Below are 27369 nucleotides of genomic sequence, written 5' to 3'. Positions count from 1 at the left end.
TTCCTCTATTCTTCGAATATAAATAAAAATCCGTAATTGGTCTTCTTCTTCTGATGTTGTCCTAGCTAGATATTAAAGAGATGATAAGCAGTAACGCAAGGTAGAAATACCAACGATTCATGAGAAACTTGTTTACGTTTAGTAACCTTACTTACTTCGATACATGTTTACAAGGACGATACAATATTTTTTGCTTTATAGCACTACAATATATTAGTTAATATGTCAAATGTATCATTTTTATAAATAATTATTCAATGGTGCCATAAGTATCGACTCGGTTAGTGGCGCCATCGGTGAGGAAACGCCCAAGTTTGTAGTGAAAATAGTTCCAACCTTTACAGTAAGATAGCGCCACTGATATCTTTTAATTAATTATTCTTTATTTTTCATAAATGTATAATTAATACGATTCTTTGTTTTATAACACTACAATCTATAAGTTCAGACTGCGAGCCAAGTCCCACTATTTGCAATAAACGTAACGTAACGCACGTAACGTGGTAAACATAAGTAGGTAGGGCCAGGGCAGATCTCGTCACCTTAGTTTTGGGTAGACGCGAATGTGATGAATCTGTACCTGTAAATGGATCTGAAAAATCGTTGCGATACTGAATCAAGTGGAGCTTTTGTCCATTTGTTTCTGTATTTGTTTTCGATTTTTCGGGTCTCGACCAGTTACGTCATAATCGCCAGTGTCGTCGGCTCGGCCGATAAGTAGACTCTCGACGAACGTAACAGCCATTTTTAGTCGAATTGGATAGAATCGTAATTGTACCCCTGTTGTTCTTTTATGTTTCAATTTCTCATCAAATTTGATTCGTGACTTGCTAGCAACGTACGTTGAAATTTGGAAACACCAATGGAAAGGAAATAGCCCACGACGCCGGTAACTTAAAGCTTGGTTGCCGTTTTAACTAGGTAAGCAAAAATACTTCGTACTTTTTGAGACTTCGCAAACAAAAGGTGTTGAGGTATAGAAACACTTCGCTGCCGTATTGTTTCAATGACTTTTGTACAGAACAGTTGATCAGGGCATTTGATTTTTATTATGACAGAAGCTACGGCCAAACAATGGGCAATGCTGGGAGTAATCAACCGATCGGTCACCATCACGGTGGGACCAGCAGCAGAGACCATCGTCATAACAAAGACCATCCTCCTCCGTCGCCAGGAAAAGAAGGCCAAGCTTTTGTTTTCGATAAAAAGCCCAGCCAAAAATTAGTCTTTCAATCATCCAATGAGGAGGAAGAACCTTACTTTGCTAAGGTATACTAAATATCCTGTCACTGTAACCAAAGTTTTAACAACTCTTTGTCCAAATTTCGTATTATCTACTTTTATCCATAGGGAACTGGTCACCACGACAGAGATGACTTTGGTGCTCAACGTCCACGCTCCAATACTGTATCCGAAGGAACAAAAGTCACGGATAGCAAAGTGCTGCCAACAGTCTTCAAGTGGGAAGGAGGTGGTAAACAGGTTTACATTAGTGGAACTTTTACTGGTTGGAAGACTTTACCCATGGTTAAAAGTCACGGTGATTTTGTAACAATTATTGATTTACCTGAGGGAGAACATCAATACAAGTTCTTTGTTGACGGCGAATGGAGACATGACCCAGACATAGTAAGAATCTGTATTAATTCCAACATTCTAAAAACATGAAAGGACTTTTACATACTTTTTTAAATATTTGTTTTGCAGAAAATTGTTGATAACGGTATGGGTTCCAAGAACAATTTAGTGTCCGTGAGGAAGTCTGATTTCGAAGTTTTCCAAGCGCTCGCGAAAGACAGCGAGGGTGTCATTAGTAGCGCTCAAACAGAGTATGGTCAAGAAATTCCTCCTCACAAACCCTGGGAGAAAGTAGCTGGACCGCCGATATTGCCGCCGCATCTGCTGCAAGTTATTCTGAATAAAGACACACCCTTGTCTGTGAGTAGATTTTGGAAGCTATGTATACAAATTTTAATGAAGTACGAAACTGGGTAATAACGTAATTTTAGTGCGAACCGACGCTTCTACCGGAACCAAACCACGTTATGTTGAATCATCTCTACGCTTTAAGTATCAAAGATAGCGTGATGGTTTTGTCGGCAACACATCGTTATCGTAAGAAATACGTTACAACTTTACTATACAAACCGATTTAAACTTTTGAATCATTCCTAATGTTATCGGCGATCACTAGTTACATCGAACCAATACATGTTTTGTAGGTAAGGTAAGAATATAAATTTTTAAAGGAGAAAACTATTTGAAAAACTGGCAGTATATGAACAATTTGTTGTGTCTGAAATGTAACATACTGTAATTATTATTTATTAAAGTAAACTATTTTACATTAGCCGTCTTCCAGATAACGCGAGTCATTCTTATTATATACAAATTTATTCAACACGCGCATTCGTTTACTATTCGTCCGAAAAACACGGCCAGATAGGATTATCATCTAGTTTTGAAACATCGATTACTTTATTTAAACAGTATTATCGGTTATCTCCTCTTGGTAAGCGTACGGTGATTCTGATCTTGTCTTGAGAAAATATGTTCCAGAAGCCGCTTTGTCGACGTGTTCTCCCATAAATGCAGTATCGGAATGGTTGCAATTGCCACCCATAAATTGATCCCAAGTATTGCATTTCCTTGCCACAAATCCCGCTTTGGAGGCGATACTCTCCGTAAAGTACACATACGATCTTCCGTGACTGCATCCCTCTGAAATAAAGGAGACGGTGAGACAACGTACAGACGTACACAAAGGTAAACCGTATAAATTATAAAAATACATTACCTACTACTTCCGGAATACAACAGCAACCAGGTTGAATAGCCGTTCCCGCATTCGGATAAAAATCTGCGTTACCCACAGGTTGTAAAAACCCTAATACCCCGCCGCACGAATGAATAACATCGACGAACTTCGCGTCCGTAGAATCCAGTCGAGTTTTATCTGTTGTGAGCAAATGAAATCCTGGCAAAGCAGGATCTAAGCCGGTTATCCTCCCTAGGCGACCAGATGTCACCGAACTTCCTGCGTTCCCAGCTACGTGTGCTCCGAGAGAGTGTCCTTAATTTATTACGATTAAGCTGTAGCAATTGCAAAATAATAGTACATGATAATGCCCGTAATAATACGTACCAAGGAAGTGAACATTTTCAGTTTTCAAACCCGTTTGCGCGACCAAAAAATCGATAAATTCAGCAGCCGTTTTCCCTACTCTTTCCGTGTTCCGCATTGGTCCAAGGTAAAACGTGCTTGCAGCCAACGGTTGCCAGTCGACCATAACGACGTTGTAGTCACCAAAATTTAAATATGCTGTAGAGTTAGAGCAGATTTTGAAATAGATCCGTTTTCCGAGGATAATATTTATACAAAGATTTGTTGGAAATAAAGTACCTTCTTTCATGTTGACAAGACCACCGCTCATTGCGCTGGATTTCCATCCATGCGTTATGAACTTCGTCTCTCTTGATGGATCGAAACTGGATCCGGAAAGTCCCACGGTGTCATTCGTATATAATTGAGTGCCATTTTGGGGCCCAGACCTTCGAAAGCATTGTTATCTCATACATAACGATCTTACACATTCAATTACATCGTAAAATGATTAATTACCGGGTGTACAGAATATAAGAGACTTGCGACTCATCAAAAATGCCTCGCGTTTCTGTTTCCGAATGTTTCAATACTGCTACCTGTGGCTGACCGTTTCCATCGGGCATGAAAATCCAATCTTCCCCATATCCGTCGTACTTATCTTTCAAACCACTATTCCACGCTTGACAGATTGTAAAATTGTAAAAAATAACAAGTGCCACGAATTGTGCCCATTTCCTTATTACGATCATCTTAGAACTCGCGAGGACTACAGCTCCGTGTATATACGTTGCGGAGTTTAAGAATGGTACTAAGGTAATTACGAAGGAATTCGGAATACGCGAGTGAAAATTTAGGTATGGAAACAGTCACGTTCCTATCGGTACTCCTGATCGGCTGGCGAAAACCGCAGGGTGGAACCTTCTTATAAACCCCGACAATATCATAATGGACGTTAGCGGACCCTCGAATGTCCCAGTTTCTTTTAGTTTATCTTCAACACCGTATCGTACGTGCGGAAATACTGTCAAGTGGTTTCTCGACGATGCTTTAAACATTGTAATCGTATTCAAAGAGGTGCAGGTTTTCGCCCAATTAACTTACGGGTACACCATGTCTTAACCGGATATTTTCGTATCGCGTAAAAGTAAACAGTAGCACATATATAACGTTAAAGGGGGTCTCCTAGTTCTCAGCACTGATAATTATTCTTAAATCTCTCTGATAAAGGCGTAGGAGGTGGTTAGTTAAACTTTTTTCTTAAATGAGGGTGGTTTAAAAAATCGATTTAATTATATGAACATAGAATATATTATCACACATCGTCATGTAATACATCTTTTGTTGATACAAGTCGAAACAGCTTATTCTTTCTAATAATCTAATATACCGCGTACATTCAAATTCAATGATATTATTTTAATGTCCCCTGTATATTCGAGATAGGTCAAAAAGTAAAATCAACTCTGCGATGATCAACCGTACGTGATTATCAAAAAAATTGTGGTCGTTTCGTGATACCAAGTTCTCTTTTTTCTTGAAGATTCTGCAAAAATATATAGTATTTATTGCTAGATTAAGAACATAGTTTCTTAGTTGGGTTCGAACACGAAACATTGCCTACCGTTTGGTAATGAATTTTCTCCGAATTCTCCGTCACCGAAACATCCTACTAACGGTACTTCCGGGAATAATTTTTTAAAAATGGACGACTCCACGTTCCATTCTTTGAACATACTTTGCCCACGTGCACAGCACGCAAACATAAATCCTATTGAATGTTTTTTTAGACACGTGTGACTCTTAAACGTTCTTAGTCGTTGTTCAATTAGTTCCTTAGTCTTACAATGTTTATCAACAACTATAGACCACGTGTTCATAGCTCCGACCAAAGCAACGGCAACGCAAGATGAAAATTCTCCACATCGACGATTTTTTTTATCTTTCGCGTTACATACTAATAACTCCCTGGCTACACCTCCCCATACAGAAAGTTCATCTGCTGCGTAACTAAATTTACGAAAAAAAATGATGTATATTTTAATACCTCCAAAGTAGTAATTAATATCAAAATTTTTACCATCGTTTTAGGGAACTCGTAATTTTTATTGCAGGAACACGTCCTCGTTGAACGCAAAACAGTAATAAACATTTAGATATACCAGAATTCTTTTGAGGTGTACTAAGAAATTGTTTTATTTCTTCGCTGTATTTGTCCACGGAATTTGATTGATTCTTCTCTGTCACCGTCTTCTCTCCAAAAGCAAATGTTTTAATGGTTACATCGGGTATTTCAGGCAAGAATGCACATACTATTTCGTCCACACCATTCTCAATTTCTAAATTATCGATAACTATGCCATATGTACCCAACGTGATAGTGTTGCAATTTGGTGGAAGAACTTTACAGTGGCAATCTTAAACAAATCAAATCATTAGTATTTGATGACCATAAATTTATGAATACTAAAGTACAATTGAGATAATAAATACCTGTTTCGAAAAGTGGTATACGATTAGATGGAAAAAATAATCCTAACACAGGTTTTATACGTAATTGTTTAATTATTTGTGTCTTAACGCGTCCCATGGTTATATGTTCTGTTAAATGTTCTATCGAATGAGTAGGACCTCTGGTTCGTTTTTCATTATTTGCCGCTTCTAACCAGGATCTGGAATTATAAAGCACTGTGTGCTAGCTCATTTTACGGAGCCTCAACGAAAACTGGCCAGGAAATCTCATAATTTATACGGAAGACGGAAAATTAGAGCAGCGCGCAGGGATTCTTCGTCTCGTAGAAGTAGACCTTTCTCAGGAATATAATGAGAAACAAGTTTTTCCGTCGTTTAAAGTACAGAGAAACAATGATAAATGGCTAATCGGGCTCGCACCTGGAAACCATCGCGGCGCTCGACAATTCCATTCCATTCAAATTCTTAAATATTATTCTCAGTACATCATAGGTTAAGTCCTGACCCGTGCATTTCCCGCTAACTTTCGCGCTCTCTTCAGCACTCGATTCGTCGGTGACATTTCCTCGAACTTTCTTTCGCGGTAAAGCCTCCATTTACGCGAACGTTCGAATTTGACAATCTTTACGATGTTTTTTACACAATATTTATCACATAAACCGACTCCAATCACTGCTTCGTGTTTGCCGTCGGCCGTCGCGTCCTGTCTGCTTGTGTCACGAACGACCATAATAAACAGATCCCCACGGTCCTCACAAATTTTTCCTCTTTCTGTAATTTCGACTTTTTTTCACAGTTGAAATTTCGATCGTGTTCGCCTTATAGTTAACGATAATAACGACAACAACGAACGATCATTGTTTAGGAAACTGATCCATTCGTAGAAATCGTGTTTTTACGATGAATTGTTGAATTTACATAGAAACTCTACCAGAAACACTGATGGCCTTTCGCCAGAAAAAAGAAATAAGGTGCATATAATGGAGAACGCCGCTACACTACAAAGTACTTAAAACGATAACATCGTATTGACGATCGTGAAGAGTTGGAATGTAAATATCCTTTTGGTTGAACCACTAGTTTCGTCAGATTTTAATCAAATTGAAATTACAAATTGAAATGTCAGTTCTATCCGACGGTAGTGACAATCTTTGCCGTGTTTGTCTTGCAACAAATCAAAATAACCAAAATTTGTTCGGGACTAAACGAAATGATCAGGATAATACAGATACCTTCGACCTGCTTGAGAAATTCCGCTTGTGCAGCGGCGTTGAGGTCAGTTAACTGTTTAAAACAGTTTCATTTTCTAGCATTTTTCTGTTTTCTATTGCTGTACTAACAAAGGTTTCCATTGGTTAGATCATGGAGAACGATGGTTTACCCACTACTATTTGTATGGAATGTATGATCAAAGTTAACAATGCTCATGAATTGAGAAAACAATGCCAGCAATCTGATATCCGATTGAGAGAAGTATATGGAAAGCTTAAATCAATGTCCAATACAAATAGGCTTAAAACCACCAAAGTAAATATCCATGCATATCCAAAGAACCAGATTACGTTTGTAAAATTGTAACCAATTATTTTCTCTTTAATAGGATCAATGTTGTCAGACCGATTATACCTTTACCTCTGAGTTTATTAAAATGGAAGCTAATATAGTTTCTGTACTGAATCGTGACACCTCTTCAACTGTAAATTGTGATCCTGATTCAGAAAGCATAGAGGAACTTAAAACAACTATCGAACCGAATAGCATAGAACAGAGTGAACTTAATAATCATCTAAATGATACCAATGTTAAATATAAACAAGCAGAATGTGAAAAAATTGTCATAGGAAAAGATGCTTATCGAACAAGGAGAACAACTATGTTCAAAAGAGTGACTTCTATGGAAAACTTAAAGAATCATAAGGAAAGACAGAGACAGTACATAAAAAAGAATGCAAATGTTAAGCGTGATATTGTAGAAAATGATTACTCTGTGAATGTTGAGGATACAAATTCTCAGAATTCTTACACATGTTCAAAATGTAAGAGGTATTATTCCAGCAAAAAGTCTTTGGACAAACACATAGCAACTCATAATGAGAAACAATTTACTTGTGAGAAATGTGATAAACAATTTATCGAATTGGATGAATTGGTAAAGCATAACAAATTACACAAAGTTAAAGAGAAACTTAAACCTGTACTATGTAGAATATGTAATAAAAATTTCAAAAAAATGGATACTATGGTACGACATTTAAATGTTCATAAAAGAGCTAATCCAAAAGAAGTTCTGTCTATTCTAAAAGAAATTAGGGACAGACGAAAATTAGAAAATAACGGTGAACAGAAAGAAACGGTTACCGAAATTGGTGTTAATAGTAAAAGGAAAGAAACTGAAGAAGAATATATAAATAATAAATATACATCAAAGATGTTGAAGAGTTGTGAACGTACAAGTTCTAATTGTTGTTTATCAAATACCGATGTTGATATTAACGAAGTATTCGACGCTTTCGATGACGCGACATCTCATCGATGTAAACATTGTAATAAATGTTATCAGACTAACGAGTTGCTTCAAGAACATTTACTGATTCATACTGAAAAAAGGTTCATTTGTAATGTGTGCAATATGAAATTTTTCCGTCAAGATAGGTTAGAAAGTCATAAAACTCGCTACGGACACAACAAAGACAAAGCGTCTTTAGAAACGCAGAAACCATCCGATGATAAGTCGGCGATTAAATTAATAAACAGCTGGATAAAAGAAGAGTTGGATTCGGATAATGAAGAGAAGGGATTCCCTTGTAAGATTTGTGGAAAATCATACGACACTAAAAGATCTCTATTAAAACATGAGCTAAACACGCACAATTCACAAGAAGAAGGCTGTATGAATTGCGGCGACACGTGTAACTGCGATGTAAAGGATAAAGATCAACAGAAATCTAACGAAATATCTAAACCGTATCGATGCGATGAATGCAACAAATCCTTTGAAAAGGAAATCAAATTGCAGAGGCACATAAGAATTCACGAACGCGTCAAAGAGCAGGAAGACGCAAATTTCAAGCGATTCCTGTGTCATATATGCAGTAAAACGTTTAGACAAAATACAGGTCTCATGTTTCATATGAGAACGCACACAGGCTATAAACCTCATGTTTGCAAGTACTGTGGACGAGGCTTCACGTCTAACTCGAATTGTATAAATCACGAAAGAACGCATACTGGTGATAGACCGTTCGTTTGTCATTTTTGCAGTGCTGCTTTTGCCAAATCGTGTACTTTAAAAGCACACATTACAACGCATACTGGCGAAGCCAATTACCATTGCAAAACATGTGGAAAATCGTTTAGGAGGCTGAAGTACTTGAAAGAACATAGATTTACGCATACAGGTGAGAAACCGTATGCTTGTAAAATTTGCGGCACGGCGTACAGCCATAACGGTAGTTTATTCGTCCACGAAAAAAAATGTAAAGCTCAGTATCAAACCGCGCAGAATTATTGCCAATCAGAGACGTCTTCACCAAGCGTGACCCCTATTATCACAATTTTACCTCAAACACATCTGAATGAAATGATCGTTCCGTTGAATATTCAGGGTAATAAAACGTACGTAAACGATATTCAGAGAATAAGTTCCCCGAGTATGGACAGCGTTAGTCCTGTTGGCACTCCAGATTTACATGTTCATCCTAATTCGGATGCTTCCGATGTTTCCTTGACCGTCAAGGACTTCGCTTTCATCGGGCACATGTTTCAATCGTAAGACGATTCAAATGAATAATCGACGCTCGAATTAAAAATGTTTCTGTGATAAATGTTCATTTCGCGAACGTATTTTGACTATCGAACGAACTGTATTTCGCATTTTAAGAAAACAAGTGTAGCAAATGCGTGAAACGTTTGTTATCCATTTTTTAACAAGCACGGCACACTGTATATTGTATTTTATATATTATAGGACGTGGGAGAATGGGTCAATTTTGACTTTACATCTTTAGTTCGCACAATATAACGCAAGTAGTATTCGTACGATATAGCATCCGAATATTATCGCTGTATAAAGGAATAAAGGTAGCCTGTTAATAAAACAACAAAAGTCAACCACTCTTTTTTTTATTAGATAGATATTTATTAATTTAGAATTCTATTCATTATTATGGTGTTTTTCTTGACCGACGGTGGTTAAAAATAGTTTATCGCCATCTGCAATGGTTGGACGTTCTGAATTATCGATGCGTCGTGGACAAACTATAAAGTACAGGATAGTGTTTAGTGGTGCGTAATTTCACCACAGACGAGGTATACTCGTCTGTGGTTTCGTATTAAATCCAGTCAGTCTAAACGTATAGCGTTTGTAATGTAAGCACATTTAATTCACATAAAGTGCAATGAAGTATAGTGAAACTAGTGAAGAATATTTTACTTTAAAATGGTACGTGGCAAGATTTTCAGTATTGCATTCATTCAAGCACGTAAAAGGTAGGCAAGTACCCAAATTGAATCACTATTTCAGAAGATTTGTACGTGTTGCAGATCGAATTCGCAACAATTCTATGATTTCATCAGTAGTATTAATGCGTCGTCGCCGCTTCCATTTTTTTGATAGTATTCCATTTAGTCGCTAAATAAAATCCGACGATGAAAATCGTGCGTTAGCAGACATGTGGTTAGAAATTGTAGATTATTTGAAAGATGCGTCTTTGGTCGCGAAGATTCAGGAAGCGTTTGGTGTCAGAATACATTATCGACAAAATTTCAAAGAACAACACGAGGAAGATTTGTGTAATCGGACCCATGCAATTGCTTCTCAAAAACTTGAACGTGACTTAAATAATTCTCCGTCGAATCGTGGAGTGTCGAAGGAAAATGGTCATGTTTCGATCGAGAGAAAATCCATCAATTTGGCGAATACCTGTTCATCGAACGATGAACAAAACCGGTTATTTTCGGTCGCCAGTAACTCGAATTATACCATATCGAATTACTTTTGGTATTATTTGTTTCTATTTGGAACTGAATTAGGAGATGAAATATTTTATTCTACGTTTATACCTTTTTGGTTTTGGAATATTGATGGTGCTGTGGGTAGACGAATTGTCTTAGTATGGTGTATTGTTATGACCACAGGTAAATTAATGTCTAGTAGAACAGAATTCGTTTTGTACAAAAACTCGCTATTGTTGCAGTATAAAATTATTCGTTTAGGTCAAATGTTAAAAGATGTTATATGTTGGCCACGACCAGCATGTCCACCAGCAATTCGGTTGCAAACAAAATGGTCAGAAGAATACGGAATGCCATCTACTCATGCTATGATTGGTATATCAATTCCATTCAGTGTAGTATTATTTACAATGAATAGATATATTTACTCTCTTTCTATTGGCTGGACAGTTGCTTTTCTTTGGTAAGTGATACATTATGCCTTAACAGCAGGTTCACGAAGTTAATAAGGAACTTGAAGTATAACTATCTTTGTGTATTTGAAAGGTGTACACTTGTGTGTATGAGCAGGCTCTATTTGGGCATGCATACAGTGTTAGACATTCTAGCAGGCTTAATACTAGCCATTGCATTAATGATTCCACTACTACCTTTAGTGGATGTAATAGATGATTATATCGTTTGCAATACTTGGGCTTTAGTAATTTTAATTGCCATTAGTATATGTGTTATAGTTTATTATCCCTGCAGTAAAAAATGGACACCAACCAGGTAATAAATAAATAATTATATTCTACAAGTGCATTGATGTAAATGCAAATAATCACTTTTTTATTACAGAGGTGACACTAGTATGGTGGTGTCTGTAACAACTGGGGTTCATTTAGGAGCATGGCTTAATTACAGTACTGGAGCCATGATAACTCCTGTGAAGCAGCCACCATATCTGATCACCTGGCCTTCATACTCAATGTTTGGTTGCATGATACTTAGAACAGTACTTGGATTTTGCAGTATTCTTGCAATAAGAACTGTTTGCAAACCTCTTACCTATGGGACAATGTGTGCCATGTTAAGAATTAATTCCAAGGACCTTATGAAAAGTAGAAATTATTCTGAAAATAAAAATAAGGTTCTTGTTGATCTAGTCCACAAGTATGTAACTTGTTTTATGATAGGTGTAAATACAGAGTATTTCTTGCCAAATGTTTTTGCTATGATTGGAATCGAACGATCAACGTTTTATACAGACATATAAAATGATCATTAATTTACGAACATTAATTACAAGAATGGCATATCAAACTTCCTGAACTGACGCATTTCTATTGATGCAGTCTGCCATAAAATTTAATCCTAATCATCATATATACATACAACTACATTCCAATACCAGTGTTTGTGATATTGTTTTTACGCACATAAAATAGCTACATGTCATTACTGGAGATTGTTTTGATATTCTGTACTATTTCTTATACCATGGAGTATAAGTTATATTTTTCACAATTGTTACAGATATTCAATCTATATTTATGTTGTTAGTATACAGATTTTCATATAACACTGTAGACTTGACAGTAATCACGCTATTCACGCACATTGAAGCCTACTATTTTTACCAAAAAGAGATATAATTTGCAATAGAAAATACTGCTATTTACATTTGACATGGTGTGAAATGTAATTAATGTTACGATGTTTCATGTTTGTTAATATCATACATGAAACAGGTTTTTGTTATAATAAAACAATTAATAAAAGTACTCAACTTGTATTTATTATTTATTAATTTTGTACATTGTCTAAAGCACTTCGCACAGGCATATCTAATCTTAATACCTATAAAAGTTTTGAACAGTATGCATGTTAGTTCAACACGAAACATGTTTCTAACAAAACTAATTTTACAATAAACTATTATGTGTCTTACCCTGAGATCCTTATCTAGAAGACATTTTACACGCGTTATGTTTATGGTATATGGAACTGAAAGGTCGTATGCTAGAGTAGTGTTATCAACAGTAATTACAATACGATTTTCGTCCAGAAGTACTTCCACATCTTTGCCAGTAGTCTATACAAAATGTAAGAGTTCAGTTGTGTTTATTAGCAACTGTAAATAAAATGTTGACTTACCCCTTTAGGAACTTGAAATAAGCCAATCAAATGAGTTGCTGGTCCTTTTAAAGGTTGTTTTAATAACACATAATTCAACTTTGGTTCTATAGAGACATTTTCTGATTGAATAACTTTATTTTCTTCTTCATGAATGTTTTTAATAGGAGACTCAATCTCTGTAATAAGTGGTTTTTTAACTTGTGAATGCATTCGTGGTTCACGATTTTCAATTCTATGCTGTTGTATTTTTCCCATAGCCTATGATAATCAACAAAATCTATAGATTAATTTCACTTGATTAATGTGTAATTACAAAACAAGCATACCTTACGATTTTTAAGTATCACATAATTTTCAACATTTAAAGTCTTGTTAAACTTATCGGACACCGCACTTATTGTAACTTGTATAGTAAACAATAAAAAATTCTTCCTGTTCTCACATTTTTTGAAATATGTTGTATTATATGCAACGTCATATATTGTACAAGGTGATCCACCTACAATTTTAAACAAATTATGCCAAATATTACTTCTACTAAAATGTATGTGCAAAATTTAGGCACCCCTATCAACTTCAATCCTTTCACTGCCAATACTCAGAGGTACAAAATAATTTGGATTTTCCTCTAATAATAACTCGACAAGCTTTTCATCAGATATATCCTCTGGTGCTGGTATTTTATCAGATGTACATATATTCAAAAAAACTTTTTCTCCACTGTCAGTCTTTGTTTTTACGCATATACCTACAATATAAATTATCAATTTGATGCAAGTAATTCTTATTACTCTGCAATGATAAGATATTACCAGGTGCAGGTTGAATAATAAAGAATGGCTTTGAATCAGGTTGTTTGGTTATACCGTCGATCTGTGATACATTTTCCTAGGAATTTGTAAAAACAATTATGCTGTGCAAATTAATTTTAGCATAATGTTTACACAAGTATGTATACTCACAGGTAGTGTCAAGATTTTTGTTAATATTGTTTCGTCGACGTCAAGGAACGTTTTGTCATTCATGATGGTATAATATTATTATTGACACGTAATACTTCTAGTTGAATGTATACAGAAGTCCATTAAATCATAAACAATATTCGAGAAATAAAATTTAATAACGTTTAACCTTGTTTTTAGAAATACAAATATCAACGAAAAGTTGAGGTTTTCTCCACTGCTGTTTTTGGAGCGCGAGATGCGAGCCTCCGCCATTACCGTTAGTTTCTTCGCGGTAAGATGTACATATATTCAAAAGATAAGACGTGCTAAGTGTTTCGCGAATAATTGCGAATAATTGGGTATGTATATTGAATCTATTGTCTTCTAATCGCCACTAATCATTAATTAATATTCTTTTTTATTCTCTATTAGTGCTGTCATCTAATATTAATAGATATTTAGCTATAAATTCAATCAGAATCGTGAGAGAAGTTCGAACATTTCCGCGCTCTTTTTTCTCAACTTGATTTCAATTGATTCTGTGCCTCTATAACTTAAATTACAATATATTGCGAGTTAGTTTGAGTTTGAATGTTGTTTAATGATAATGTGGGTGTATTTGTACTAACAAATGTGCTTTAAACTTGACAATTTCTGGGAATTTCTGTGCTAGACTACCGATTGAAATTCAGGCGCGAGTTTGGCGTCACCTACGCCATGATGGGTTCTTCAAATCAAAGGGAAAATATTTATTTATGATTTTACAGTCTTACGAAATAATAGAAATAATTACGATGATATCTGAAACCATTAAAAATTCTGGCCCTAAAACTTTCCATTTTTCTTTATGTTTTATATTAAGCTAGGATGATTATTAATTGGTAGTAAGTAAAAGTAGGAAATTATACAAGTTTGCAGTGTTTGTTAAGCTTTGCATGAGTCTTTATTGTTCAGGTACTCATTTGGTGTCAATCGCATAATAAAATAATCTTAACATTAAATTACAATATAGCTACAAGTATTTAATGTAAAATTAAGAATTTATTATGAGATTCTTTATTTAGTTTCCCACTCAATACTTCTAATTGGTATCATAATTCTCAGTTAAAATACAATTGATTTATTTATGACTTACAATAATGGCTATAACAAGTTTTTTGTGCTCATAAAATAGAGCAATTAGTTTATAAATGTATAATAATACATGTCCCTGTACAGCATAAATCAATGCGTGATGATAACGTGATGAAATTACATTACAATGATCATTTATTAATGTATATGGATTTTTTTATATGATACTACAACTTTAACTATCATCGTAAAATCTAACAAAGCATAAGAACATTGTGAGGTATATTTGTAATTGTAATAACATTTTCTAAATTATTGCGGTATAAAAGAAATGAACGTTAGTGTACAAATGCTTTATAAAATTACATAGTATGCACACATAAAATGCATACTAAAGATTACTAACGCCCGCGTCTCGCAAATAATTCTACAAATTGTCAATGTAATATTCATTCTATTTCTATAATGATTATGCATTCGAATGATAATGGCAACATGTTCCAAATTTATATGCATATAAAATTACAAAAAGATACGTATTTACAATGATGGAGTAGTTTTCTATAACTAAATATCTTCAGTCGTTGTGTATTGTTTGTTTTAAATATTTATCTGTATTATTTAACCTTCCTGAACTCTAGTAACCCCTTCGCTACATAAATATTGACGATGGTCTAGGAGGTGGCGAACATTATCTGAATCTAAGAACTGCATAGAGAGGTATGGTTGATGCTAATTACGGAAAAATGATCGAATCTCGTGTTCAATGATCAGTGAAACCTCCAAGTTCAGAAAGGTTAAAAACTAAATAAATTTAAACAATAGACAAGTTAGATGTGTCACTCTTATAAAATAAATATTTTTGGCATTGCACCACATACCAACAGCTATCGCCACTCGTTTGAAAGTACACGTATGTACTGATACAAATTTCAAGATTGAAATTAATTAATCAGAAATATCCCACATATCTGAAAGAGATCTGACAATATTCAGAAATAGCACATCTTACCTAAAGTGTATCGTCTCTTGTTTCAAAGATTTTTGTTCTTTCGTCTCAACTATACCCGTTTTAAGTAAAATTTGACTATTTGTAAATATTGAAACATACAAGAACCGCCTATTAAGCAATGATTTCTGAGGTTCCACTTTGAATAAGTTTAATCCCGAAGATCTTGTGTCAGTCCTTATATCTGCGCCTCGTTATACAGTGGTACATTGTGATTTATTAATAAGATTATTCTGTATCAATTCTTCCGGCGAAAATTTATGCTTCGCGATGCCATTTAATTCAGCTACTTTTTTAGAGCCATTTTCTTCGCCATTTATTTTCTCATCGTGTATAAATATTTTCAAGCTATCCGCTGGTGGAGTGCTTGCCGCGGGTGGCGTCTCAGGGCCACCAACGGGATAAATAAGTTCTTTCTTTTCATCGTTGATTCGAATACTCGGTTGATGCTCCTCAAAAATGTTCCTTTTAACTGTATTATTTGCAAATTTTGGGGAGTGTGGTAGCGCGTATCGCAATTTATCCCAGAACCACGGGTCCCCCCACTTCACATATGTGTTCATGCTCAAGTATGCCTTAAGTTCTGGATCCAAGTCATCTGTGGAACCTATCTCACCGTATATAATTAGAATAACTCTTGCTCTGCCTTCGTTGAGTGCCTGGCAGTGGGCGGCTCTGAATTCCATTCGTCCCCAAACACTTTCTAAAAAGTTTGGCGACAAAATTACTATAGTTCTCCTCGAATCGTCGACAGAACGAGCGATTTGCGTTGGTATCCACTCCCCAGCTATCCAGTCACGGAAATGGAGACACAATTTAAATGGTCTCGGGCCATTTTCCAATTTCGATACCAATTCATTCACAACAAAGTCTTCGTCTTTGTGCGAGTAACTTATGAACGCGTCGTACAATTTATCCTTATCTAATTCGTCTTCGGTTATCAACCATAAGCAAAGTTGATGCGCGTACAACCACACTTTAATTTCTCGTTGGTATCTATAGTACAATGCTGCTAACAGACCAATGATCAATCCCGTGAACGCTATTGCCAGACTGATTCCTATGATCATCGCGATGTCTGCTGGACAAAAATCTGTTGCTGTCATCTTTAACATTGGAATGGTCATATCCTTGCAAGTGATCATCGAGGGAACGGAAATTTTCGCGACTCTGGTTTGAACGAAGTTTAAAAAATCTCTGTCGTCGCAATTGCATGTCCACGGATTTTCATGTAGCGTAAGCATTTTTAAGTTAGTAGAATTCTTCATAAAGTGCAAAACGTTGGAATCTATTTTGCTGATGTTATTTTTATGCAGTTCCAAGACCTGAAACATTGAAAATAAATATCGTTAGGTTTAGCTAGTTGAATCGTTGGTAATTTCAGAATAATTTTATTCACCTCTATACTCGATGGCAATTCGTCCAATGTTATGTTAGATATACCAGTGTTCGATAAGAGCAGTTTGGAAACAGAAACATTTGTCAGACCAATGTCTGTCAGAGGCAACATTTTGTTCAATTTATTTCCAGTCATGTTTAATTCGACTTGATAAGAAGGTAAAGTTCTAATATTACGCGGTACACTTGTTAGATTTTTGTAGGAACAGTCGATCAAGAATGTTTTGTCGTACGGTTTCTTCCAACACGTGCAATGTTTTGGACAGGGTTCAACTACTTGGCACTTGAATGATTGTAACTTCAAGTCTGTCATGGTTATACTTTCAATCCATTCTGGACTTTTGCATTTCAAGTCTCCTGGTATTATGTGGAAGTAGTTTTGTACGTTGGGATGCATTTCTCCGTTCAAATAACGAAGGAAATCGTACAAATCGCAATCGCAAACTATGGGATTATCTTCGATTAGTATTATTACGTCGCGCTGGCTGCTTTGATAACCAGCTATCGTTTCAGCATCTTTCAGATTGATGTGTCGTATGTTGTTATGTGTTAGATCCACTTTAATATTTTTGGAAATAAACTGCAGATCTAAAGTCTGAAATGTTTTACATAAATCATTATATATATATAATAAACGTTAATTATTCAGTTATTAATAAATGTTTTTTGCAAGTACTTACCGATATGTTAGATATCTGGTTGTAACTGAGATCCAACAGTCTCAAATTCGAGGTGTTTAAAATCCAATCTCCGAATATTTCAGAGATTTCGTTTCGCGCTAGATGCAATTCTTCTAGATCGGTACAAGTCTGGAACGGCGATATCCTTCCAAATTCATGACGACGAGATGACAACAAATTGCTAAACGAGAGCTGATTGTCAGAAAATATCGCAATTCGTAGGCTCTCGAGAGAATTAAAGCTAGTGTCTTCTATTATCTTCAACTTGTTCCCCTTCATATCTAATACTTGTAGCGATTTTAAACGTCTGAAAAGCTTCCTGCAACGATTGAAACAATTTGTTAGGGAAATATCGATACTAGGGATACTGAGAATAGAATTCTCCAAGGTAAGCTATTAATGGGCGTACCTAGATATCGAAGTGATGTGATTTTGAGACAAATTCAACCTGATCAAATTCGGAGTGTCCAAGAAAATGTCGTCAGGGAGTGACGTTAGCTCGTTGTACCAAAGGTCCAGCAGGGATAGCTCGTGCAAGCCTCTGAAAATGTCCTTTGGAAGCGACGTCAGATAATTCCTCTCCAAACTGATATTCTTCAACGAATGACAGCCCCAAAACAGATTCTCTGGCAGCGTGACATGTCCACTGCTCCTAAGCTGCACCGCTTCCAGGTATGTCAGATTGGCGAACAATCCTTCAGGCAAAGTCGTCATGTTTTTCTTGTTACCATAAAGAAGCACGGTTCTCAGCTTAGTGTTGTGTCTCAGCAAACCCACTGGCAACGACGTAAAGTTGTTCCCAAACAAATTCAACACCTCCAAGTTCTCAAGCTTCTCAAAAATATTTTCTGGCAAGGTGAGCAAGTCGTTAGAATTGAGATCCAAAGATTTCAAGGACACGAGCTTGTCGAAGACGCCTGGTTGAATCTCCGTGAACATGTTCTGCCACAAGTTCAGCAATTGCAGATTTGCCAAGTCGTCGAACACACCTGGCTCGATGCTAGTCATTCTATTGCGACCCAGCTCGAGGATCTTCAAGTTCGGTACGTTCTTGAAGACGCCCAGGGGCAAACGCACGTTGTTATCCCTCAGATCGAGCCAAATGAGCTTGGGAACATCGGCGAACAGGTCGTTGTTGATGTTGGCGATGTTGTTCGTCGATAGAACCAGATTCTTCAACTCTGGGAACCCGCCCAGGTGCTTTCTGGTCAGGTTCGTGTTCAAGCTATCAAACTTTTGGAATACCAGCCTCGTCACGTTCTCCGCGCCAAGCTTGCGCATGATTTCGCCTAGGCTGGAATTCGTTGGCAAATCGCACATCCGGAAATGTGTGGATTCTATGTTGTGCGCGGGGAACAAGTTGGTCAAGTGGAAGTCTGACCACTCGGGGCTGCTCTGACATTGTATCTAAACAAATGATAATGTTCTTTTCATATATAAAAGAGGATTTTTTTTCGCTCTGGTTTAGGGTGAGAAGGCCGTTGGCTGTGTTATTGTAAGCAACGAGGAAAAATCAGGGTTTTTTTTTATAGTCGCTAGTATTAAACTATACAGTATGTAGTGTTGTCAGAGTTAAAATTAGTTAGACACACATGTTATTTCTCAAAACAGGAAAATCATCGCCTCTAACAGTTTAATCAACGACTGTGGAGATAGTGTTCATAAACCGGGTTAACAGGATTGACACTTTTTATTGATATTATGGATGGTTGAGGTAGTACTTAATTATGTAACAAAGTAGAACGCCTGTATCGTGACTATGTATCATTAAATAACATCCTGTATACATGTAGCGATATCCACGTGGGAACTGATAGTAGGATAATGACAAGAATCTTTCCTTCTCTTCACATATATTTTCCATTTGAATTCTGAAGAAATGCATTTACATTGCATTTATAAGAAAGCAGAAAGTGCACAATAAATTATTATATATTCTGTACATAAGATAACAGTACGTTGAAACGTAATATTATGTATTCAAATGATGATTGACAGTAAACATTCAGGCCCGATTAGATATGATAATTATGGTAAATATTGTTACTAAGAAAATGTATTTGGCGCTGTTCTGGGAAACCATTACGGCAATCTTTTCCGTGTAAACGATTAGCACATTGTGCAAAGAGAAGAGAAAGTTCGTGCTCGTAAGGCCGAAGGAAATTTAGAATCGAAGGGTACGCCTGTAAGAACGTTTCATAATTTTAATATGAATGCTTATTATTATACTTTTTCGATAAAATCACAGTACCTAGACAGGATTCGTATCTACATGTATAATAAAAAAAAAAAGGTGGAATTTTTTATTCTACTAACTTCCTATCAATTTTTTTTCTTATTCGTTTGGAGAACCACAGTAGGTGTCCATATTGTTTTATTGGCCGTGGGGATCTACAGATTCGCTTTAAAAAGCATGAATGAGTCACCCGTGCTCACCTGAATAAATTTGTACGCGTCAACATTCACGATGAAGGCTGAATTATTCCCAATCGGACACTGTATCACAGTATCGCTGTATTGGCCACCATAACAGCGACACGATTGTTCCGGGCATCGAATCTCGAAACCATTGCCCGTCAAGATGATTATTGACAAAATTATCCACCATTGACCGACCATTCTGCAGGCCATCGTGTGTACTCGTTCGCTGCAATGGAAAATTCATTTATGCGCATAATATGTTGGATTGGTTCATACATTTACGCTTAACACTTTGGACAGATAACATCGCGTTGAACTATGAAAATTACTGCAAAAGTGATTGGCATGTAAATTGTGAAATTCAAAAATTAGCAGATTTAAAAAATGATGGAAAATATATCGTAGATTAATTTTTATGAAATATTTGTAAGGAAGAAATTTCACAAATTCATGAAGCAATCCAGTGTGTTAGAAGTCACGTGCTTTGTTGCTCGCGCGTAAAATTGGACGAAAAAGAAAAAGTGAATCGGAAACAGCGGTATGACGAATCAGATAAACCTAGTGACTTCCTCGCGTAACGATAAGAATATTATAGCTCGTATCGCGATACGTATGCTCATGTATCAATAAACTATTCATGTACAGGAAAAATGCTTCAGTTTGAATAGTTTTCAAATATTAAACATTCAAGCGCCGAAAATTAAGTTTCCAAAATTTCGCAACGTTTTAATCGTTTGATTGTCAGCCCTTGCACCCCTCACCAAAGAAAAAAGAAACTTATAAAGATTTCGAACAACGGAAAAAGAAGGTTGTCGTCGTCTAGGAGCTTCGGAAGCTTGTATGCGTAATCGAACTGTATAAATAAGAAAAATCCCGCGTTCCATTCAATAGAATGTTGAATGATCATGCACCTCACGCATCAAATCCCTTCGTAATTCTGTTCTGCACGATCCGGGCTAACGACCTGTACCGCTGTACTCGCATTTGCTTCAAATGAGACACGCCTTTTTCTGCGTGGCATCGCGAGATGCGTAATGCATACGGGCGTGCATGCGAACGAGCTTTCCCAGAGGTCGAACGTGAAACGCAAAAATAAGCGATTTTAGACAACGGAGTTACGCAATTACGGTGCCAATTAAGGTGAAGTTAGTTCAGAAACAAATTTATGCGTAGGGTAGTGAGTGTAATTAGAGGTACTCAAAAACTTGTGTTGCAAACTGAACAATTAGTCTCCTTGTGGAATTTAACTGTAACGAAAATTTAAACGTTATCTTCGGTTAGTTTCTGAGAAAAGAAACCCCCGTAAAGGATTTTCCAAAGTCTCTTTAGTATCGGGCAACATCTACTGTCTCATGTTGTGGTCCAGCAGAATTTGGGAACCACATGAACTTTATACTAGAGTTATCTACAGATTATTTTATCTTTCGGATGTACTTCCCGACATGTCAAATAATAAACATTTTCATGTCGCCGAGCCTTCTGTTCGTGTGTCGAAAGTACGGGTGTAATCTTTTAAAGTGTTTGGGTTTTTTCGTGCTTTGCTAATTAGCTATCGACCGTAGTTCCAGAGATGGAGTAAATTTTCAAAGTTCAACAATGCCATCTTACTATATCTTTATAACTCTGTGTTCAACGTAAAGCTTTGTGCATTAAAAGGTTAATGTCTTATAATCTAAGTAAAATTCTCCATCAAAGTGCTTCACTAACGCGAAAGTACCCTATTGCATTGAGAACTATCGTGCAATAGATAAACTTCCGAACAGTTTCAAACATAACGACATTTTTAAGTACTTAAATTTCCTTTAATGGCCTAGTTTTGTGAATTTTAAGTACCCTGCTAACTATTCTTTAGAAGCATACACCTTCGCGATATTTAAGTACAAAATATGCGTCGTAGAATTTTTCTTCTCAATCGGAGCACTAATATTTGTTCGCTACACGTGTATAGCGCACTTATAGATTACTCCAATAACAGATATACTCTAAAATCGCAGAACTATATACTATTACACTGCCTTCTGCAAACTACGCTACAAAATGTGATACGTCGAAACATAACTAAGCTATGACCTTTAGATTATGGTATTTATGATCAGCATTCGCAATTGCTAACACTGTGTAAATACGATTAGATAGAACAGACACAGTATGACATAAATTTCACGCGAAACGCTAACTAAAATAATGTTTTGCAATTACCAGTCAAGTATTTCAACAAAAAATTCGACAAAATTTAGATCCTTTTGTGAATTTAATTAAAGATAGGTTCTCCAAAAGAGACTTTAATGCAAAGCAAAATCTTGGAGTCCCTTATAGAACACTCTTTGCAATAAAAAAATGTTGAATATACTGCTTGAAATGACCAATAGTCAACGTAATATAATACTTTTTTATACCAAAAATCAATTAATAAATATCTTCCGTGGAAAATACGATCTTCGTTGTTTGCATCACGTAGGAAACTACAATTAGTCATGTGAATAATTATGAACGGTACTGTACTTGGATGATCTCCTGTCGTCACAAATAGATAAGCCGATGGAATGAATCTAAATCTAAACATTGCAAAGTAGCAAGTCACGCAAACTCATAGAAAATCCTCGAGTCCCTCTGGAATGAAATTCTGCATTTTATTAAAAGGGACTCTGACTCTGTTAGTCTTGTGCTTCTGTTAGCTGATACAAATGAAAAAGTAAAAATGATACAGGTAGTAATTAGAATACAAATTTATTTCCCGATTGATAACAAATTCCAGAAAGTATACAGACAAATTTGCGACATAATGACCATCATTTGACATTTCCTTTATCGTGTTTACATCAATTGAGCGGTTAAGCCGTGACAGTGACTGATTTCTAAGTGTTCGATTCAATAGCTACGTAAACCTTTGCAATGATAACGTCGTAATAATTCAGTAGGGTAATTGCTGCGCGAAATTACACATGCTACAGGTTCGTTCGCTTCGAACAGTGACGTAGCGACGATGTCGATTTAGCAAGCAACCAAGGACAGTTGGCGTTCTCTTTGCTTTTTACAGGATCTTCCGTGAAACCTGTTGTCGTTAGCTTACATCTAGACGCGTAGCGAAAAGAAAATTTAAAAGCAAGCAAAACGGATGTTTTCTGGTCTCACGCTCGGAGTCGAAGAGACTCGAGATTCGAAAGGATGTTTAAAAATATCGATACTCATCCATCTTTCATCCGTGAATTTTTAAATAAGCGAATCAAAGTACCCTAAACGACACCTATTTATTTTCATTTATCATTTCTTATTGAACACTTCATTTAAGAATCTGAGAACTCGACACTGTTGATACACGTGCTGATTTCTCCTCATGTAACGCGTATGTTATATTAATCTGTTTAATCTTTCGAATAAAATTTGTTAAACAAAGTGTTTCGAGAAGAACCAACGACAAAGTAATGGGGCGTCGTAAACGACCGAAATAACCGTTAGCGAATTAGTGCTACGTGGAAATCGAATTTTTTGTAAATATTTACGCACTGAACCACAGTACACGAATAACAAACATAGTAACAGTGAATCTGGTACATATAACAGTTGTACGTTTGAGAAAATGTATAGTAATCTCAGATTTAATACAACAATCATAAATAACAACGACTTTTACAAACTGTCGTCACTTGAATATAAATTACAAATTTTTTGGCAATCGCATGAAATTGTACATATCAGCATTATTCGAAACGATCGATCTCTCTGCGCAGTCATAAGATTAATTTCTCCTCGATACGTGTTATCAGTCCACCGACGGGGGGTTTATCAGCGCGAAAACTATCATTTCTGTGGTGAAAAATAACAATTACTCTGTCCACTGGTACACGTCGAACGAGTAATTAACAATATTTCTACTCTTATCCGACGATACTCATTTCTATTGGTGAAGAGGTGGCATCTCGAATGATCCGTCATCGAATTATAAATAACTGAAACGAATTAAAATCGAACGATGCCAGATATCGTTGAAGAGAGCGATATCGATTACGATCGCGGTTCCCCATTACTCTAGTTATCAGTGAAATTCCAATAATAAACATCTTCCTTTTCAAGAGAGTAACGTCTGTCTACTTAATTTCTCCACAATGTAATCCGCGTAAAGTGTTATAATCTAATTGTTCGGGAACTATGAGAGATAATTTTTTTTTTTTTAATTTCCAGCTCGACGCGAGTTACGCGATATGTAAGATATTTCTTCTCTGAACAGGTACATTCCTTCATTTTTTTCCAGTAAAATAACATTGTAGATTTTGCACAGCTTTAGATAAGGAATTTTATTAATATTTATCTGAAGCATCTTCATTAATTTTTTGTACTTAAGTAAACCTTGTGGAGACGAAACAAATGAAAATCAGCTCAAAGTTTGATATAATTTAATTAAATATTCTCACAGCTACTTGCAAACAATAATAATCTTTTCTATAATCCTATTGAAAAAATGGAATGCTGACAAATAACTTGACTAGTTCCGATTGCAAATATTCGAATGTCCGTATCAGTTTGATTGTGATAAATAAATAAATAAATAAATAAATAAATAATAATAATAATAATCCTTCGCAGAGTCTAAAAGTGAATGGTAACTGCCTGGTTGTTTAGGACAAACAGCGATATCGATAAACAGTACGAAACGTATACGTCGAAGATTGAAAATATTGCAATCTTGATGATTCTCTTCCGCGAAGTACATATCGGCATAATAGCTCCTTTTTTATGATACAGGCAATACAGGTAATAATTACACCTTCTTCGATGGAAGAAATACTTCTTCGAAGATTATAAGCTCGTGTAAAGTATCATAATGCTACAGAGAAAAAATATCAACAAGTAACGGAGACTGTACTATTGTTATCTAACGCACTGCGACATTGTAGTTGGGCGGAAGATAAATAAAAATATGTGCAATCACTTTTAAACGTAACAAAGTCTTAATGAGAAAAGTGAACACTATCGAAAAATAAACTAAGCAAGCAACGATTATCAACCAGGAAAATGATGACTTAAACAATTCTAAATTGTATAATACATAAAAGAACACGATTAAACTTTGTAGTTGTATGTACACTGGCAGATCTATCATACAACGAAGGAAAAATCTGTTCCCAATTATGTACGTCATGCATAAAAAATGCAATATAAACGAGTCGTGTTGTGGTCCCTTTATCTCTTATGTATACACGTGGTGTTTTCAATGATGTTTCACCAGCGATAGTAGTACGGCGATAAAGATGGTCCATCCGCGAGAATTATTTGTGTATCATGCAGCAGAAAAAAAATTGCAAGTAGGCACCATGTAAATTATGTCTTAGAAACCATATTGGGAAGCCGCAGATTAATAAAAAGTAAAGTAAGTAGCAACATTGCCAATGTTTTGCTGCAATTTTGGAATTTACATAAAATGGAGTCGTTCTGTTTGGATTGCGAGAGACTGGTCAAACTGTCAACTTGTCATTTTAACATTAATTTCATTAGTAATATAAAACTCTCGACAGTTGTATGAAGTTTCGATCGATAATCGTGTAAAGAGTGTGAAAACAATTGCGATAAAACTTGTAAAGTAAAGGTTATAACCGTTTCCTGGAAAACACATCATAGGAAACTTAAACTTGTGCAGCGCGTTCTTCTGCGAAATAAGAAAATAAATCGAATCTTGTTAAAGAACATAACCTCAAAAGTAATTGGTTGTATATGATCGCAATCTATTTTATCCAGAAGGTCCTATTTTACCATATCAATCGACACGAGTGTCTAACGCCATTGGAGAATTTCGCGCTTTCACTTTTTACGCAAGCAATCTTTACTCTCGTTATTCTCATAGCTCGCGACATCCGTACCCAGTTCAATATGTGCAGATCGATTTTGTCAACCGAAACGATAACCTTCCGAGTCAGAAATAACTTATCGTTATGTTAATATCAAAATAAACTTTTGATATCATTGTTTAACTATTACTATTACTATAGATACTATAGACAGTATAGATATTAGTACAAGTTCTCTTTCGTCGCATTATTCGCGAAACTATTTCTTAAATATTGCCACTACCTCTACCACCAAAAGAATATTTTCCGCTAGTTAATGTTGAGGATTTCACTTACCAGAGTTAACGTAGATCAGTCACGTAGCGGTCACTCGTTGACGCTCTTTGTTTTGCTTTTTCTTTTGTTCGACCAAGGTTGCGCTCGAGTATAAACACTGCGCATTATTTCACAAACGCGTTTCATCCGTCACGGGATCCATCAAATTTTTATCGCGGACCGCGTAATAGTGTAAATTGAGCGAAGTAAGAATGTTAATAGTATCAAACCGGATTGAGATTCATAAACGAGACTCTGTCTCCAGCGGCTCGACACGAACTGACTGAACTGACGGCTCCTCAAGTCCTCACGCTTTCCTATCGCTGCGTGTTAGTCTCGCAATCAGTATGACGGAACAACAACCACGTGACCGACCATCCAATGAGCGAACCAGGGCTACTACTGTTAGCCCAGATAAACGCATGCTAGTGAAGTGGTGGGGGAAGCACCATTGGAATTTCATTGAAGGAAGGGAATACCAACACAGATTTTTATTCTATCGTGTGAAGACCCCCAACCCCCGATTTACACTGAAAATCGACTTCTCAGACTACATCTTAAATGCTACAGAATACTACTAAACGATCATGCCGCCATAACAAAAATGATTAAATATGAAGTTCGAAAAATATTTGATTAGATAGAGCACGACGATATGCCCCCTGAAGATCTATTCTAATTAATACGAATGGTTTTTGTACAGAAGAAAAATAGTGAATAATGACGACATCATGTATAGAAAGGGGTTTCTGGTTTTACCTATGAACTTAATTATAGTGAGATAGTACAATCTATCTAACTAAGAAGCAGAGCAGCAAGAGATAGTCTTCCAGACACCAGGTGCTCGACTTTCGAGAGGCCTTTCGAATATTTTAGCCCACACGTGTCCCTTCTCATACTTCCTCTCAAATATTTACCGAGGAAAGTTATGTCAGCTTTCGGTCCTCGACAAAGGACAAAACCCACAAGAATATTCATTTTCCAAGAGGTACTCACTGAAATTCGATATTCGTGTACTCTATGCACCAAATGGTGATTTTGGGAAACACTTAGATCTGAATATTTATACAGTACTTTGCAATGCTCAAATATATCTGCA

General features: G+C 36.1%; 6 protein-coding genes across 7 annotated transcripts; 2 read left to right on the top strand and 4 right to left on the bottom strand.

Moving 5' to 3' along the window:
* The first annotated feature begins 549 nt into the window (after window positions 1–549).
* LOC128876800 (5'-AMP-activated protein kinase subunit beta-1) lies at window positions 550–2350 on the top strand. The gene is made up of 5 exons (XM_054123488.1): window positions 550–921; window positions 1059–1269; window positions 1351–1629; window positions 1708–1938; window positions 2010–2350. The coding sequence occupies exons 2-5, from the start codon at window positions 1075–1077 to the stop codon at window positions 2154–2156; spliced, it is 852 nt and encodes a 283-aa protein (XP_053979463.1). The 5' UTR covers window positions 550–921; window positions 1059–1074; the 3' UTR covers window positions 2157–2350.
* Window positions 2351–2472: 122 nt separating this feature from the next.
* LOC128876809 (pancreatic triacylglycerol lipase-like) lies at window positions 2473–3855 on the bottom strand. Its single transcript, XM_054123508.1, has 4 exons — window positions 3623–3855; window positions 3146–3552; window positions 2798–3073; window positions 2473–2721 (listed from the first exon to the last, which is right to left on the bottom strand). Exons 1-4 carry the CDS (start codon window positions 3853–3855, stop codon window positions 2483–2485), a joined length of 1155 nt encoding a protein of 384 aa, XP_053979483.1. The 3' UTR covers window positions 2473–2482.
* Window positions 3856–4390: 535 nt separating this feature from the next.
* On the bottom strand, window positions 4391–6321 carry LOC128876797 (F-box only protein 22-like). Its single transcript, XM_054123485.1, has 5 exons — window positions 5996–6321; window positions 5597–5775; window positions 5184–5520; window positions 4728–5113; window positions 4391–4649 (listed from the first exon to the last, which is right to left on the bottom strand). The coding sequence occupies exons 1-5, from the start codon at window positions 6169–6171 to the stop codon at window positions 4579–4581; spliced, it is 1149 nt and encodes a 382-aa protein (XP_053979460.1). The 5' UTR covers window positions 6172–6321; the 3' UTR covers window positions 4391–4578.
* Window positions 6322–6689: 368 nt separating this feature from the next.
* LOC128876784 (zinc finger protein 502-like) lies at window positions 6690–10232 on the top strand. 2 transcript variants are annotated; one of them, XM_054123449.1, is made up of 5 exons: window positions 6690–6850; window positions 6935–7102; window positions 7176–8973; window positions 9543–10016; window positions 10098–10232. In XM_054123449.1, exons 1-4 carry the CDS (start codon window positions 6695–6697, stop codon window positions 9566–9568), a joined length of 2148 nt encoding a protein of 715 aa, XP_053979424.1. In that variant the 5' UTR covers window positions 6690–6694; the 3' UTR covers window positions 9569–10016; window positions 10098–10232. The 2 variants fall into 2 exon arrangements, with proteins under 2 accessions (XP_053979424.1, XP_053979423.1); XM_054123448.1 differs by having other exon boundaries at window positions 7176–10016.
* Window positions 10233–11782: 1550 nt separating this feature from the next.
* On the bottom strand, window positions 11783–13854 carry LOC128876798 (PIH1 domain-containing protein 1-like). The gene is made up of 7 exons (XM_054123486.1): window positions 13612–13854; window positions 13462–13537; window positions 13215–13397; window positions 12976–13148; window positions 12668–12907; window positions 12462–12605; window positions 11783–12370 (listed from the first exon to the last, which is right to left on the bottom strand). Exons 1-7 carry the CDS (start codon window positions 13672–13674, stop codon window positions 12317–12319), a joined length of 933 nt encoding a protein of 310 aa, XP_053979461.1. The 5' UTR covers window positions 13675–13854; the 3' UTR covers window positions 11783–12316.
* Window positions 13855–14517: 663 nt separating this feature from the next.
* LOC128876780 (protein toll-like) lies at window positions 14518–26596 on the bottom strand. The gene is made up of 6 exons (XM_054123430.1): window positions 26292–26596; window positions 20191–20401; window positions 18164–19161; window positions 17755–18073; window positions 17076–17669; window positions 14518–17001 (listed from the first exon to the last, which is right to left on the bottom strand). Exons 2-6 carry the CDS (start codon window positions 20383–20385, stop codon window positions 15871–15873), a joined length of 3237 nt encoding a protein of 1078 aa, XP_053979405.1. The 5' UTR covers window positions 20386–20401; window positions 26292–26596; the 3' UTR covers window positions 14518–15870.
* Between the last annotated feature and the right edge of the window lie 773 nt (window positions 26597–27369).

The sequence above is a fragment of the Hylaeus volcanicus genome, chromosome 5, assembly GCF_026283585.1.
Source record: "Hylaeus volcanicus isolate JK05 chromosome 5, UHH_iyHylVolc1.0_haploid, whole genome shotgun sequence".
Taxonomy (NCBI): Eukaryota; Metazoa; Arthropoda; class Insecta; order Hymenoptera; family Colletidae; genus Hylaeus; species Hylaeus volcanicus.
This window is presented reverse-complemented; position numbering and strand designations above follow the sequence as displayed.